This window comes from Papaver somniferum, chromosome 8 (assembly GCF_003573695.1).
Source record: "Papaver somniferum cultivar HN1 chromosome 8, ASM357369v1, whole genome shotgun sequence".
In the NCBI taxonomy this organism is placed as follows: Eukaryota; Viridiplantae; Streptophyta; class Magnoliopsida; order Ranunculales; family Papaveraceae; genus Papaver; species Papaver somniferum.
The window spans coordinates 398,348-415,586 of NC_039365.1; the positions used below are offsets into that span (position 1 = coordinate 398,348).

Sequence of the window (17,239 nt, forward strand, 5' to 3'; positions counted from 1 at the left end):
TTTGGTTATTTTATTTATTTGTAGGTGTTTTTGGAAGAATAAGGCTTTGTGGCGAAATTGGCAAAAAATGCGGCATTTGGACCTCCGTTGATAACTACCAGAAGCACCCCAGAAGTATGTTGGAGACATCCAGAAATACCCCGGAGGAACCCCGAAAAAGTGTGGAAAACATCCCAGAAGAATTGCTAAAGGCACCCCATTTCAGGGCATGTACTAAAGGGACTCTCGAACTGGATAAGGGGGAGGTCATCTTCATAATTCAAATACAAGTTTTGGCGGGAAAATGCATGCAGCGAAGAACAGTTTTGGAGATCGAATTCTGACGAGATTTTAGGAGATCCAATGGCTGTATTTGGTACGTATGGACTCTAACTGACTGAACATGCCTGGTACAATCGATTTTAACCCAACCAGTTGGGCTGGAATGACCGGGAGAAACAATCAAAGTCCAAACAGGACACGTAGGTTGCTGTTCACGTTCAAATATTTTGTGAGAAATTTTTGGGAGACTTTCACGCTGGATATACATGTATCTAGTTTTGTTCAAGTCAGGAGAGAGTTTTGTGGCAATGGGATAGCTAACAGACGCGTACAGAAGAGAGAAGAAGATAGAAACCTGTAACTGGCAGAGAAGAAAAATAGGAGATTTCATCGGGATTTGATGACCCTGTTGAGTTATAAAAAGGTTTGGTCGAGTCATAAGAAGGGTTAGCAAGTTTAGGAGAGAGTTTAGAGTCCAAGAGAGCCGAGGAGAAGCGATTACAGAGAAGACAGTGCTGCTGCTGCTGCCATTGAAGAGCTTCAAGAACACGAAGAACAGACTTACATGGTCAGTCGTTCTTCAGCAGTCTTAAATAACAATACCAGTGTTGTTCTTTTACAGCAGTAAAGGCTTATCGTTTACAGCAGTCTTCAATAGCACTTACCCCTTTGTAACAGTGACGCTGTAACACTTCTACAGTGTTGCTAATTCCTGTTTCATTTTATATACATCAATAAAAACACCTATTTTAGCCATGAATTTATCTTGTGAGTGTGTTTTTGGGATGAAGAGCTAAACCCAATCCCAGGGGTGATGGAGGAAGCCATTCTTCCAAAAGTTATGTGGTAAAATTCATTTAAATTTATCTATGCAATCCTTTTATGATTAATTGCACCGAATGAAAATTGAATAAATGATTTTTATTAATTAATTGTGTTTTCTCTTGATGAAATATGCTTGGTTTATTGCTTTTGATATTTCATGCTTGCGATTAACAATGGATGTTTTGAAAATCTGATTTAGGCAATGATTAGAATCACAATTACTTTTGATTGGAATTATAATGTCTAGAATTGCATGATAAGAATTATCATTGAATCACATGAATTTTGGTGTATGGTGAAATCCTTAACCCTGGTCTTTCCATAATATTTACTTCACCTTTGAATTTAATTTGTTTTATCTTTATTTTTATTAAGTCTAAAAATTATTTCCTTCACAAGTCTGAAAAGAACAACTACAACATCATTTGAAAAACCATCAGCCTCACATCAACTGGATCAGCAAAAGATACATTACAGTGATAAGTGAATCTCAGTTTCTCCAGTGACAAGCATGTCGGAAGGGATATACAAAACAGTAAAAATGGATTCTTAAAGAATCTATGGACCCAGACAAACAACAGTCATTTAGCAGTATTTCCCAAAGAATATCGTCCAAATATATTTGCATAAAGTTTTAGAAAATTCACTAGAGAATGTTAAAGTAAAACAAGCATAATATAAAGATGATGGTTTTTTCACCCAGATAAATATCACATGCTAACATGTTAAATTCACTAGGCTAACATGTTTGTTGTGGTAACCGAGATGTTTAGAAAAAACGAATACTCACGTAGATACATGGGAAGCAACTTCATCGGGATGAAACACTGCACGTTCATAGTGAAAATATGATGATCCTGATTTTTATATTGTGCTGAAGATGGCATCAAGATATACGAAACAAGAAACACCTATTAGCATGACAAATTAACATTATTCGGTAACTTCAAATTCATATCAACTACTACACCAGGATTGATGTCGGTAACTCGTATTACCAAGTAGATGGTTTTGGACTAAATTGACAGGATTCGCAACTCTATGATTTTACTAACTGTTGAAAAATTATGAGCAATACTACTAGAAGTAAAGTTCTTCGAAACAAATGAGAAAACAATGAAAATCAAGAAGAAGGCACAAAAATGAGAGTTGACAAATTCCAAATAAACCCATCGAAGTTTACCTTCTGAAATCAGAAGCTTTTTTCACTTTTTTCACTTCATTCCTTTCACCAGTACCACAATATTTCTAGATCACCTGAAACGGGAAAAGAAAGCTTGTAACAAAAACAAAAACTACTTTGAAGAATCAAAAAAACAAATCCAGTAACCAAGTTGTACAAATTCCTTGATTTCAGACATTCATAAAATTGAGCCTCGAATATAGTTATTTCAGTGCCAAATATAGTAATCCTACAACTTAGGCAACCATTACAAAGTTTATGTTGAATATCCCTATTGTGAAACTAATTAATTGAGATAGACATTATTCAGTACCTTTTTGGCAACCTGTATTTGAGGCTCTCGGAAATTGGATGCATAATACATTTGATGAGAGACGGATTCTAGGCTTAAATAGTAATCTTCATGGTCAGTACCATCTCCTGCCTCCTTCTGCCAATAAACAAATAAGTTCCAAAGTTTTATCAAAATTTTGTTTGCAACAACAAAAACCTAACCATCGACATTGAAACCAGTGAAGCGGCTAAGGATGCAATCAGTTTAAATAAAGTTTGCGAGTTTTACATGCATGGCCAGATACAAACAGTTTAAACAAAGCTTATGAGTTCTCTAACAAATTATATTTCAACTGCTCACCTTCCCTTGGGGTTTAACCCTTAGCGGAACCAATGAAGAATCACATCTTCTGCAAGCACGTCTTGGTTACAGAGGTATTCAGAAGCTTTGGCCATGTCTTGGTGTCTTCATAACCCAAGCTTCAACTTTTAGTACAAAAGGCATTCAGAAGCTTTGCCCATGTTTCACCTGAAATGAGAAACAAAACATATTATAACCAATTAAAACAAGCAGTACAAAACATGAAATATCCAACAAGGACAAATCGAAAGACCAAGCTTATGAAAGAAAAATTGACCATACAAAGAATTCTGTAAGAAAACAGCAGACATAAAACTTCATGCGAGCTTCATCTTGGTAACACCATTCTGAGATGTAACATTTGATTATGCAAGAATACTGACATTACCACTTATAATAAAAGTAGAACATCAAATACATGAGATATAAAACAAGGACCTTTAGAGGCCAACTTGTAAATCATTGTTTAAACACTGCCAAGGTTTTAAAATAGGCCCTGCAAGGTCCTTGCACATAACCCCTTTTACTTATAGTAACCTGACCTTCCAAAAGAGAAATATATTGTGTTAAAATTAGCCTTTGATGTCTTTCAAATCAACTGGAAAACATATAAGCAACTTAACTAATTATCCCAATCTTATAATCCCTGAAGAAAATCAATGTATCCCTTGAACACACCAATATCTAAAATAAGTTGCTACAATGACCAAGAATCGGAATGCGACATTGTAGAGGTCGTTGTTTGAATTCAAAACCAATAGGCTAGATATTCAAAATACATATAGTAATAGCAGGGGTATGCTCCATATCATTTCTCTACAACAGGCAAACCCCTATAGTTTCATAAGGAAACTCTCGTTCTATCTATGGAGATACACCCCTATCATTTTCACAGCAGTTCCTACTTAAAATAGTAACATTGCTTGACAGAAAAAATAGTCATACAAACATTTATGTATCGTACATACATAATGCCTTATCCTGCGTAAACATGAAGTAGGTCTAAATATATCTTCTTCTAACATCAACAACGATTGTGACTAATAAATTCTCCATTGAGCCACAGAGTTGGATAACATCATACAAGTGAATAATCACCAAACCGCCAAACCTAATCAACCTCCACAACTGTAATTGTCACCACACCTCAAAATCTATCTAAACAATATCTCCACACCATCAGCTCATTATTTCGAACCTGGATTACCTAGAGAAAAATTCTAAAGGTTGAAGCTTCATCACCATCTACACTTAATCCAACTTTATCAACAATGAAATGAAATGCAAAAATTGTTAATCGTGGATTTCTTTAGGCGTAAAATCGAAAAACGAAAAAGTTCATACCTGATTTGAAAACTACCATTCAGATCATAATGGGGGATTTTCTAAAACCTAATTTACAATACCCATATAATAATTCAAAGTAACAATGAAAACCCATGATCAAAATGATATTTTTTTAGCTAACATCAAACACAACAACACAAATATCATAAAAAAATTAAGCTAATTGATAGTTAGGTAAACCCATTTAATTTTCACTAAATTATCCCACTTTTTCTCCACATTTCGTTCATCTTATAACCATAATCACCCAAACAAAAAAAATTTAAAAATCATAATCACAATTAGAAACTTCCAATTGAACCCAATTTCAAAAATTTCTAATTGATTAAGCCCGAGGTTCATAATTGAAAAACTATTATAGGAGTATTCGAAAAATAAGAAGAAGAGAAATCATACCAGCAAAAATATGAATGAGTAGAAGAAAACAAATTTGATCAGAAATGAATCCACTTCATCTTTATTATTTCTCTTCAAGTTCCTGTGAAATTTGGTCTCGAATCCTAACAGAATGAGTTGAAGAAACAAACAGAAATCAATCATCAAGATAATGATGGGTACTTAATTGATTGGAGTGTGCAAAATGATAATGGATTTGGGTCCATTGAGTTCAGCTTCAGAACAATATGAATTTTGTTCTCTGCCTCAGGTTTTTGTTATCTAGCAATTGAGAAGAAAGATAATGAATTTTTTTCTCTGTCCGCCGGGTCCTTTGGGGAAATTAGCTAAGTAAGGATTTGGTTCCTGTATCATTTTGGTTCCCCGAGATAAGTTATTCTAAGGTTCTATAACTTGAATGGTTCCAAACAAAAGATTTATAAAATCTTAAAACTCTATTTTACATTTTCTAAAATTTAAAATAAATCTTTGTGTTAGGTATGTCAAAGAGTGTTACCAATAAAAATGGTAAAGAGTTATAAACATGGGGTTTCAGTTTAGTATACATCAAATTTTGGGTATAAATAGTTGTAATAGTTATATAGTATAAATTGTGTTATATATGTATAACTAAATAACTCACACTTTAAATAGTTATTTTGTTTTTATGAGATAATTAGGAATTATGGTAACTATTAGTTAATTTGCCAACCCTTTATAAGGGTTACTAAAATCATAATGGATCATTTGAGTTACAAACATAAAGTTAGTTAGCAATGTTATTGTTAAGAAAACCTAGATTTGTTGTAGCGAGGTATATAAAATGGGTAGTTTGGTCTGATTTAAAATAAAATGCCGACTAGGTCCGAGTTAGCGAGTCGACTACAATTTTTCCTCTCCTCGGATCCATTTCTGCTTTCCCTTTAATAAAAATCTCGTGAATATTCTTTCAAATCCCAATACTTAAAAGCTGAACTGCTGCTGCTTCACAGCTTTAGCATCGGGAGCGTGCAGCCGTGCAATGAGTATACAGGAGGGGAGTCAGATTCAGGATTGGTTTTTTTTACTACTGTAATAAACAATACAGCCGGCAAATTTGTCATCAAAAGAATTTGGTCAACCAAGATTGAAAAATCTAGCCGTGAACCAAATAAAATCTAAGATTCCGGCTTTGGAGTTTGAACTCACCTTGCTTGTGGACTTTAGAGGTAAGAATAAGACTTAGTCAAGTAGGAAGGTAATACTGTTTTAGCGACATTTTTTTTTTGACATTACTCATGAGTGGTGTCCAATTTACGTTAGACTTTCTTGCTCGTAAGGTTCTTTCGACTTGGTCGATTCTATGATGTAGTTTCTTTCCACAGGATCCATAGCCGTTCCGAAAATTAATTCTCCATCACAAATATTTTAAGCCATGCTCTAGAAAGATAACTTAATTTTTATTTATAGAAATTCTTCACGAACAACAAAATAAATGGTGAAAAAAAAATGGTCATAAAGTTCTCACATATACCTGGCCACTCTGCTGTCCTCCGCAAAGCCCACGGGACTCACCGAAAAAACTTTGAGACACATTTGGAATAAGGTTTTGGTATGGTTCGAGAGCTCGGTCTGGGCAGAATCACTCTTATATTTAATGTTTGATTAAGATTCACCTACTTGTGGTGATTGAATTATTGTCCCTCCTTTTGATGGGCCTTCACAAATATCCTTACAGACTTTACAAATGTCCCTGATGGCATATTGAAATTTTATTTAAAAAAATTATTTTGATGATTTCCATTTTTAACGCGTTTTATACTTCAACTTCTTCTTCACTTTTGAGAAGAACACGAACCATCAAAATAACTTCGCTGCCGCCACCATTACCATCTCCATCGCCACCACACCAACACCACCAGTACTATCACCATAACCACCACCACCACCTTCTTAATCACCATCCACATCTCCATTTTTCCAGATCGAAAATTACTTTCTCCTTCTCATCTGTTCTCCGCCATCATTAACCCGTATGTGTTATGTGATACATTTAGGAGATGTCGTTGTTCCACACCAACACCACTAGTGATATTTTCAATTGAGAGAGAGATGAAGTAACTATGATTATGGCGATGGTGTCTCTGGTGGCAACGACGATTTTAGGTTTCAGATTTTTTTCAAAATTGATTTTGTGTTGATTTCAGTTGGGAAGAACATAGATATTGATGGATCTAAGATGAGTCATGAAGGAGATGTCGTTGTTGTGTGTCGATTCAACTTGATTTCATGACCTTGTGCCGAAGTTGAGAATGAAGCAGAAATGGGGATTTGGTGAAATTAGGATTTGATTCTGTGGGTTTGAAGAAATTGAAGCTAGGGTTTGAGCTCATGGTGGTTCAGATAGTTCAAATTGGTGTTTAAGCTTCAGAGGAGACAATGGTGGTTGCTGCTATGGATTATAAATGGGGATTGATGGTTCTGTTGGTGGATCTGAAACTGCATCTGGTGGAAGAATGAGTCTGTGTTTAGTATAATGAGCTGTTGCTAATGTATGTCAGAATGGATCAACTTTCATTGTTGACCCAATTTAGTGGATCAACTACCATCTTTAATCCCCTAAATTGGATCAACTTCTACTGTTGTTGATCCCTTAAATTTACATGGATCAACTTTCATTGTTGATCCAATTTAGTGGATCAACTACCATTGTTGATCCCCTAAATTGGATCAACTTCTACTGTTGATCATTTTTTTTGGATCAACTATTGTTGTTGATCCCCTAATTTGGATCAACTTCTACCGTTGATCCTTTTTTGTTTTTGGATCAACTACTGTTGTTGGTCCCTAAATTTGGATCAACTTCTGCTGCTGATTCTATTTTTATTTGGATCAATTATTGTTTTTGATACAAAATATCTAAAACCAGTGGTGGTGGTGGATAGCGGACTGATGGAAACGTCAGTGGTGATGGCGGTGGATTAGTGGTGGTGGTGGCTGCGACGACGGAGTAGTGGTGGTGGTGGCGGTGGTGGTGGCGTCAATGGTGGTGGCAGGCTGCTGGTGGTGGTGCAATAGTGGTGGCAGACTGGTGGTGGTGGCGGTGGAGGACTGGTGGTGGTGGTGCAATGGTGGTGGAGTGGTGGTGGCGGTTGGTAGGTGGTGGTCGTTGAAGGTTGGTGATGTAATGGTAGTTGAATGTTGGTGATGAGGGTATTAATGTAATCTAATTTTAAATGGATAAGGCTATTAAAAAGTAGGGACATATTTATTGTTGTATAAGGATATATTTATTGGGTGTTAAAAATAGGGACATATAAATAATGTACCCTACGTACTTTATCATTTCATGTGTTTTTATTTTTGTTTGGTTGCCATTTGTTATCAAATTTCACAGCAATCTGATATATTTTTTTTTATCGACCAAAAATAATCAATTACCCAACAACATCAAACAATTCAATGGCAAACCTATTTTTGGCTAGTTCTAAAAATTGAGAAAGTGAAATTTATTTTTGTTCCTATTAGTAAATGCTCAAGTCCAGCTAACGACCCCATCCAGTATGCCTTTGAACGGAAACTATAGCAGCAAAAGTTACTTCACCCCGCATATCATTTCAGAAAGGACTAATTCACTTGGTAAATTTTTGTTTCGGGATGAATCACAGTTTTACAATCAATTTAAAATCACGCCATTAAAATATACAATAAAAACCTTAATATTCCTAGTACGATGGGTGTTGAATTACCTACCAGAAAGTATCATGAAGTGCTCGTATTAATATGCACGTCCCAAATCCATATATTTGATTGTGTGAACCTTTCTAAATCAATTTCAACTTTTCAAATAAAAGTCTTGCGATTAGCTTAGCTTTATGGAACAAAAGAAAGATTTTCTTTGAAAAATATTGAAACTGTAAAGCCATGGCTCTTTTTGAATCTCCAAGCAGATTCAATTAACTTGCGTAACTTGGAAAAAAGATGGGTCACTTGTTTTTTAACTTTAGTTTGTTCTAGACCCTTCTTAGACGTTTTTGGGGCCTAACAAGACTAGTCATGTGGCTGCCATGGAAGACACATCTCATTCATCAACATTGACTTGTATAAGTCAATAAGTCAAGTTTCATTTCTCAAACTATCTATTCATAGGATTTTTCTAAGGTTGGTGTTCCAACACGCATTTGATTTACGAATGAAGACGGAAGACATACGTTCATTTTCAGCTTCCAAGTGGCAGCTCTTGACTGATTAATAACCGTATGAATGGAGGCCTAGTTGTTGACGATGATTTTAGCAGGATCCATATATTCTTTGGCACATGCATGAGAACTATCTAGTAGTGATTGTGTAAATCATGAATACAAAGAAGATCATTCTCTTACATGTACCAAGGAGATCTTTGGGTGCTTGCTAGGAGCTTTAACAAATTTGGAATGTTTTTGGGTAGGAGAATCATGCATGCACCTCAACATGTTGGAAAACGTGGAGGAGCAAGGTAAGCCCGAAGCTGAATGTCTAGTCCCGGTAATTGGTGCTGCAATACTCTGCAGTATCTACGCTACCACTTAAATATGTACATATATAGAAGAGGTACCTAAAGGTGATTGTGATTTCTTTTTTCCGTTCGTTTTGTTTTTTTTTTTTTTTTGATCGGTAAAGAATATGGCTGTGACTCTGCATGATTTCGGCTCAAGACTTTCTTGGCAACTTGTCTCTTATTACATAGTAAGGTTGCAGCTCAATCATGTCTTTGTTTCTTTTTCTTTCGCGAGTATTCACTGGGATAGGCCGTATTACTTGTGTTGATTTGATCATAAAAAATTGGAGCACAATCACTTTAGCTATGTTGGGGAAGTTCTTTAGCAAATCATGCCGGCGCTATTTTGATGAACAATTCTGGAACAGGAATACGAAGGACTTGAGTTTTTACTGATATTTCGATTTGCCAAGACAAGGTCATTCAACCTTTCTGGTATTATATGATTGATATGTGCTAGTGTGGATGAGTCTTACCAACATCTCTAGATGGATCGATGTGGATTTGAGCACGGACTATAAATAACTTCTGATTTGGTGCACTTAATTGGGGATAAATACGTGCAAGCATCACCACTGCTTATTTGGGTGCTTGTTTTGAATTCTGTCTATCAAAGCGATTTGACCATACCTTCTTCTTTAATGATCTTATTTTGTCTTTGGTTTCTTTTGAATTCTGTCTATCAAAGCGATTTGACCATACCTTCTTCTTTAATGATCTTATTTTGTCTTTGGAAACCAACTTCTTAGACGAAGATAAAATCCTACATACCTCAGCGGTCTTCTGAGCAAGTTTAAGCTCCCTTGCTAATCGATTTGCTCTTCGTTGAAGTTTTTTGACGTGCCTCACATGATGTTTGTACTTGTAACATCTTGATAGTTCATGACCCTTCTGAGAACAAAACGAGCACGTCAATCTTGGATAATATTCAGGCATCTGCAGTGTGAAAGCATCTAGACACATAGTAGATCCTGCAACATTACAAACAGAGTTTCCAAAGGATGGGTCAATTGATTCTTCCAGCTTGACTGGATTCTCTTATTCACCGAAACCATCAAGGTTGATATATGTATTGCTACAATTATCTAAATAGAAACAACATCACACTCAGAATGGTAATAACCAAGTTGGGAGATTTGATAACTAAGGAGGAGGATATGGAGGACAAAGAAAGTATAACAACCAAGGTCACGGAGGAAACACTAAGACAGTGTGGGAAGAAATCTAAATGGCACCGTGTCTGAACACAACAGTCGTAAAAAGCTAGGAGGCGGTGATATTGATGGGAGAGATTCCAACATCCCCTAATCTGGGATCGGAATCGGTATCTGGAAGAAGGAGTCAGGAATCCTGCGCTTATCATCGTTTTCATGGGAACACAACAAGTAACTGTATAAATGTGCAACATATAATACTAAGAATGATAGACCAAGGGAAACTAAGATGCAGAGTATAATCCCCCATGGTATGTCTAGCTAAGTTGGTCTAAAGGTTCAGCACAGCTGGGTCAAAATCTGATAAACAGAGAAGAAGAAAATATCTTTCCTATCGGTAATTCGATTTGCCAAGACAAGGTCATTCAGCTTTTTTGTATGTACGGTCTATGGGGTGTGAGTCTTAACAAGACTTTTAGATGGAAAAAAGTGGATTTAACATCGATCAAAAAAAAAGAAAAAAGTGGATTCCACCATGGCTAAAAATGCAGTTAAAATGGGGGTCAATTTGTGCACATTCAGATCCCCTGGCAGAGTTTATGTTATGTATGTTTTCGGCACTCATAAAGGTAAAATGGGAAAATAGTAGAACAATGCCTTTCATTTTGATTTCCAAATAGCATAAGTACAGTACATGTTATTTCCTCTTAAACATTAACCTTGAACTCAAATGAATCTAAATTAAAAAAAAAATTATACGAGCAAGAAAAATAAAGTTCAATTGTGCAAATGTTAGTATTCTTCAATGAAATCGAGTAGGGATCTAAAAGTTAATAAAATGAATTGCATCTAGCAAATAACACAAGCATTTGGATTTTCTTCAGCACTCTGAACAAAATAATGTGTAGTCATATGAGGATTATATGCTTTATAAGCATTAACATAATCAACTACAGGATCATTAGTGACTTTCTTTGGTTCTACTTTCTTCGGTTCTACTTTCTTCGGTTCCTCCTTCTTTTCTGGTTCTTTTGCTGGCCCAACTGAAACTATTGCAGTATGACAATGCCTTCTGAGTTTCTTTACAACTAGTAGTGCATCAACATCTCCAATTACTGTTAATTTCTTTTCTTTCATATCTATTGATACCGAATCAACCCCTGACAGCCCAGAAACTGATTTCATGGCTTTCTGTTTGCCTCTGTCGTCGTGTAAATCAAGGGACACTATAATTTTCTGCATTGTTCTTCTGAAAATTGATTGAGTACTAATAATTCACTAGTGGCACTAATGATGTTTTAGAGAACAAATTGAGTGTCGGAGAATTGCAAAGAGAGTAAGAGAAAATAAAAGAGAATTGTAGGAGGAAGGTGAAGGCTGGATTGATGGATGCCAAATGAGATAAGACTGAATGGGTTTTATATACAGGGTTGTAACAGAGTGAAGTATGATTGAAGCTTTTAAAGTGTTTCGAAGAAGGAACACGAGTAGTGGACAGCACTACACTATCCATTAAAGAGATTTGAGACGGCTAGTTGACTTTGACTGGGTAATTGTTCTCCTTCTATTGAATATATTGTGCTCAAATTTACTACACTAGACTTGCATCTTTGTTAATGTAAATTATTCTTTCCACGTTTTTTCTTAAATTTACACTGTTGCATTCCACTTTTTCCTTGGTTTCTTGATTTTTTGCCATACGGGACATGTATGGGCCTTCTCCTGCGACAGAATTACCCCAGTAGACCTGCCCAAGATCCATTTTACTATGTCAAGACTTTGAAGGTGCTAGCATTGCGTCCAATGCGAAAAACAATTTCTATCAACATACTAGATCTACATCTACGATCCTTGTTATCCTTGGCATTCAGTTGGGATAAAAATTAAACAATTTCCCTTTCAGAAAGTTAATGTTTTTTTTTGGTATTTAAATCCCTATGTATTTCTCATCCAAGGATTAGGCATGTCTGGTTGGTGAAACTCCACCGGAGAGACCGAGAGAAAGAGCAAAATGTAATGTTTTCCAACTCGTAAACACTGCACCCCTACCTTGATATTGCATCAATCACTCTGGCCGGACGCCGCTTTATACTACAAAGAAATATATCGTTTGTAGTATTGTGATTTTAATCTTCTTATGTAAAGTATTTCCTGCCCTCAAAAGAATGGATATTATATCTATTCCTGTGTATCATTCGAGTTTCCATACCGAAAAGAATCAGAAGTGCCAGACACACCGGGGATATTTTTCCGAAAAACGTACCGGGAGAGAGAGAGCCCCCGAGGTCCACCTGGAGGAAAATAGGGGGTGCTTTTCACCCACAATGGGATCCATTGTTATTGTGTCATCCGGGGTGATTCAGGCGATTTAAGCCCCGGTGGATCTAGAGTTATTGAAATAGAATTCACATCTGGTAATATAAATATGGCAGTGCCTTTTCCTTGCATACTTTTATTTTGAATCGCTCAACACGTTAATAATGAATTTGAATGAATAAAAATAAGATTTTACAAAAATTAATTTCGTCAGCGTTATCAGAAGGTATTAACACCACCCTTCATTAATAAATGAATTTAGCAAATAACACAGGTATTAGGATTTTCTTCAGCACACGGAGCATAGTAACTCGAGGTCATACGAGGATCATAATAAGGTGTAATCATACGCGGATCATAATAATGTGCAGGCATACGATGATCGTAATAATAAGGTGTAGGCATGATGTGAGGATTATATGGTTCAACTTTCTTGGGTTCTTCCTTCTTCGGCTCTTCTTTCTTTGGTTCTACCTTTTTTGGTTCCTCTTTCTTGGGTTCTTCCTTTTTTGGTTCTTCCTTCTTCTTTTCTTGGTCAACTGAAACCAGATTTGTATGACAATGTCTTCTTAGTTTCCGTACTACAGTTACTGCATCAACATCTCCGATAACTGTTAATTTCTTATTATTCGTATCCATGGATACTGAACTAACTCCTCGAAGACCAGAAACCGATTTCATGGCCTTTTGTTTGCATCTGTCGTCGTGTAAATCAATTTCCACTATGATTTTCTGCATGGTTTCTTCTAAAAATTGATTTAAGTACTGATCTTAGACGAAGCAATGAAGTTAATTTAAGAGAGCCTATTGAGTGACGAATGCAGAAAGAGAATTTTAGAGTGGAAGATGAAGGAGATAAGGTTGAATGAATGATGCCAAATGAGGGACTTATTGGGGTTTATATATAGCCTTATAAAGTGCCACAGTTCAGTCAAAGCGTTTCGAAGAAAGAACTCAGTACGGTGGACATCACGTTTTAAGTAGTTGGCTCACTGACTTGACCACCACACCTTATCCTGAAGACTTTGTAGGTGCAAGTTTTGTATGTTACGCCTTTCCGTCAATTAGGACACGCCTGCGGATTTCCTTAACTAATGCTCAGTAATATATAAAAAGACTGTGGTCAAGGTTGTCCCGTCTTGAAAAACCTATGAAGAATCCCATAGAACACGATATAAAAATGTAAAGCGCCTTTTAGAAGCATCTCGATTCAATTATGTGACCGAGTAAAATAGAAAAGATGATCACTTTTTCATTTTTTTCTTCTTCTTTTGATTAAACGTTAATAGTGGATCTGGGGCGTCTAATGTGACTGCTAGTCATGTTGTTGCGTACCTGCATGCCTGATAGACACACATGATCGTTCGCTAATTGAAAATCGAACACAATTTAAAAAGAAATAAAAAAAAGAAGAAGAAGAAAGCCGATCAAATAATATGGAGTACAGTTAAAATGTGCCACGAAATGGAGGTAAGGAATGGTGCACACGATAATCGTTTTACGAACCCCGACCAACCATTCCAGTACGAGGAAATTAGGTGGAGACTGAAAAAAAAATATTCTCATTCTCAGACCCACAATTAATTTTGGGTACTGTGACACCCATAATTATTTCCGTGACATCCATAATTATATGAAATTATTAAAAATTTATGCATGACTGAGTTATGCATCAGGGGTATAATTGGCAATTCAACTTGGACATAACATATCTAAAAATTCGCACCTTAGAAATTTACAAATTTTATATGGTTGGAAATCTTTTAAAGAGAGCTACGCAACGAGTACAAACAACAATATCAAATTTTTGTTTTTCATGAAAAATCGGAGGTGATCATCGTTTTAGGCAAAATTTTCGAAAACTTGATACATAACCATTATGCAGCCACCAAAAAGGATGCATAACGCATTATGCAGACGCATGACGAATTATGCAACCATTTTCTCGACTGCATAACAAATTATGCATCTGCATAACAAAGTTATGCATCTATAACAAGTCATGTACCCATTGTTTTCGCACCCTTCTTGAGTATAAAAAATTGATGCATAATGCAGTATATATCCATATTTACGGATGCATATCATGTTATGCATCTATTTTCTCGATGCATAAAAGATTGTGCGACAATTTTCTCGATGCATAATGCATTATGCAGTCATATTTTCGGATGCATAACAGGTTATGGATCCATTTTCACGACTGCGTCACATGTTATGTAGATATTATTGTAGGTGCATGACAAGTTATGCAACCTTATTTTTTGTTGGTTTCAATACTAACAAAAATGTTGTTGTATAACGTGTTATGCAATCATTTTTCGGACTGCATAACACGTTATGCAACAAATTTTGTAGATGCATAACAGGTTATGCAACTGTTTTTAGAGTTGCATAACAGATTATTCAACCATTATGGACAACAACAACACCAATACATCTGTAGCTTTCCAACCAACAACACCTATCCCTTTATTTCATCATCTTTACTTATACTACCATCAATACTTCTTTTTCTTCTGGTAATGTTGTCAATTGTATACGTTAAGTTGAAGATCATCGTATTGGAGGAATATTTACTAAGAGCAGCAACTAATTGGTTTGATGGGTCAACAGAAGATGATGCCGAGTTAGTAAGAGAGCTTTACTGCCATATACAAACCCATGATATCTGTGCCATAAACCTCCTTATCCTTGTTCATCTCAGGCTTCTAAACCACGCCCTGAGTACTCAAACACAACCGCAAATCATCCCAGCAGTACACGGCTTAGAATGCCATCATATATGCCTCCTATTGTTATATCTCCTTCACTGACTCTCTGTAAATATTCATCAGCATCCCTGAAAAACAGCTGCAAAGAACCATAGCAACAATACATATCTTAAGACTGAACTTCAGCTCAACATACAACCAAAATAAGTCCCAGACTTGGTCATTCCAGCCTCATTCCTTGCTTGCCTGAACTGCCCTTTATTCAACATCTCTACTTCCGACGTAGCCGCAACACCAGCTCCTTCGCCTGAGAAAAACTTGACCAAACCATTACAAACTTGAGCCACACCGCTGTCAACACTAATCCAATTCGAATCCTTGTAAACAGTTCATCATTCAGTTGTATAGAAGCAACATTTTACTGCTGAAATATCAGCTCAAATCGAACCCAGTTCAGCTCCAAACTCGGCTGCAAAACCACCAAAGCACAGGCACATCTCCTTTTTCTTGTTGCAATCGAAGTGCTCTCAAAAACCCATTGCTTCTGCTCATGAACAAATCTCAATTCCACTGACATCTTCACTAAACAGCAGCCACCATTTCGATACCCAAATTGACCTGCAAATTGAACTACAACCACCAGAACACAACTTCTACTCAGGTCCAACTATTGGAGATATTGAGACAGTACTATCAGTTACAAGTCATCACCAGCAGCAACATAATGACGAATCCAGTGACATGAGCATCTCAGTTTATTCTCTTCCTCAACTGCTCAAACACTAAACCCAGTTTCATATTTCTTCACTTAAAACCCCCAATTCACAACAGCAGCAGATTATCTTCTAACCCTTGAAATTCATCTGAACCACCATTTTTCTATTAATCATCTGTTTCTCAAATCACCGCTTTGAACTAAAATTCACCACCATTTCCATCTGAATCTCAGAAGCAGGTTCAGAATCCGAGCTTCAATTTCTGAGCAACTCTTCTCTTTTTCTCGATCTGTAGCAGCATCAATTTCAAACCCTAGATGCAGCAACAGAGAAGAGATTAATCACAAACATTAACATCATCATCATCTTCCAGTTCTAACTTGATTTCTTCATCGAAGGAAACGACAACCCCGGCTGTATAATCTGCTGGTAATTTGATCGAAACACTAAAGAACCCATGAAGATAAAGGTCTTGCGAGACAAATCCTGAACCTGCACCAGAGATTTTAACGATTACTTCACAGTTGGAGGAACAGGAAAAAGAACTGAAGAAGAAGTGTAATTCGACCATTAAAACAGACGAAAACATAATTTTTGAAATTGTGGGTTTGAGAATAATTTTCTTCCAGAAAATGGGTGCGCGCCAGTGTTTTTCTGAGCGTGGGTTTCATAGTAGAAAAGTCTGGGAGAATGGGTCTCCCTGTAGTTTTCACTTCCAGTATTGTCATCTAAAGGCCCACGTGAGGCTGTCAAACATTGTCAAATCCTCCCGGACCTCCGCTGTCAAGGAAACAGTGTAATTGTTGCTTTTGTGAAAATAATGTTATGCTAAAACTCTGCGGAAGCGATTTGCACAACTACATAATGGTACTCTAAATATTGCAAAGAACACAAACTAGAAAAGAAAAGACACGAGAATTTAACGAGGTCGAATCCTCGGGAAAAATAAGTGATTTATATATTATCGCACGGGAGAAAACATATAAACCCTAATAGAGAAAGAAGAAATATTGATGTACATTTTTGCTTTCTCTTATAGGATATTTATACTAGTTAGCTAGGTCTTACATTGGGTTTCCGACAAACTAGGATTCCTAAGCCGACTAAAACAATTCTTACAAGTTAGGAATTCATGACCGACCTTTCTTTGTGATAAACACAAAGGCCACCGACTAATACACGGTTTTGGAGTTCCACA

General features: G+C 36.3%; 2 protein-coding genes and 1 long non-coding RNA gene across 3 annotated transcripts; all 3 read right to left on the bottom strand.

Annotated features, from left to right (window-relative positions):
* Positions 1-1,575: 1,575 nt before the first annotated feature.
* On the bottom strand, positions 1,576-4,880 carry LOC113304055. The gene is made up of 5 exons (XR_003338019.1): positions 4,647-4,880; positions 2,904-3,071; positions 2,583-2,699; positions 2,270-2,343; positions 1,576-1,960 (listed from the first exon to the last, which is right to left on the bottom strand). It is a non-coding gene; the product is annotated as an uncharacterized LOC113304055 (long non-coding RNA).
* A 6,058-nt stretch (positions 4,881-10,938) lies between these two features.
* Positions 10,939-11,754, bottom strand: LOC113302922 (heavy metal-associated isoprenylated plant protein 39-like). Its single transcript, XM_026551888.1, has one exon. The coding sequence runs from the start codon at positions 11,535-11,537 to the stop codon at positions 11,145-11,147; it is 393 nt and encodes a 130-aa protein (XP_026407673.1). The 5' UTR covers positions 11,538-11,754; the 3' UTR covers positions 10,939-11,144.
* Positions 11,755-12,707: 953 nt separating this feature from the next.
* On the bottom strand, positions 12,708-13,472 carry LOC113306619 (heavy metal-associated isoprenylated plant protein 39-like). Its single transcript, XM_026555540.1, has one exon. The coding sequence runs from the start codon at positions 13,347-13,349 to the stop codon at positions 12,870-12,872; it is 480 nt and encodes a 159-aa protein (XP_026411325.1). The 5' UTR covers positions 13,350-13,472; the 3' UTR covers positions 12,708-12,869.
* Between the last annotated feature and the right edge of the window lie 3,767 nt (positions 13,473-17,239).

Excerpts from the sequence above, each read along its gene's own strand:
- LOC113302922 (XM_026551888.1), bottom strand. The coding sequence starts at position 11,537 with ATGCAGAAAATTATAGTGTCCCTTGATTTACACGACGACAGAGGCAAA.
- LOC113306619 (XM_026555540.1), bottom strand. The coding sequence starts at position 13,349 with ATGCAGAAAATCATAGTGGAAATTGATTTACACGACGACAGATGCAAA.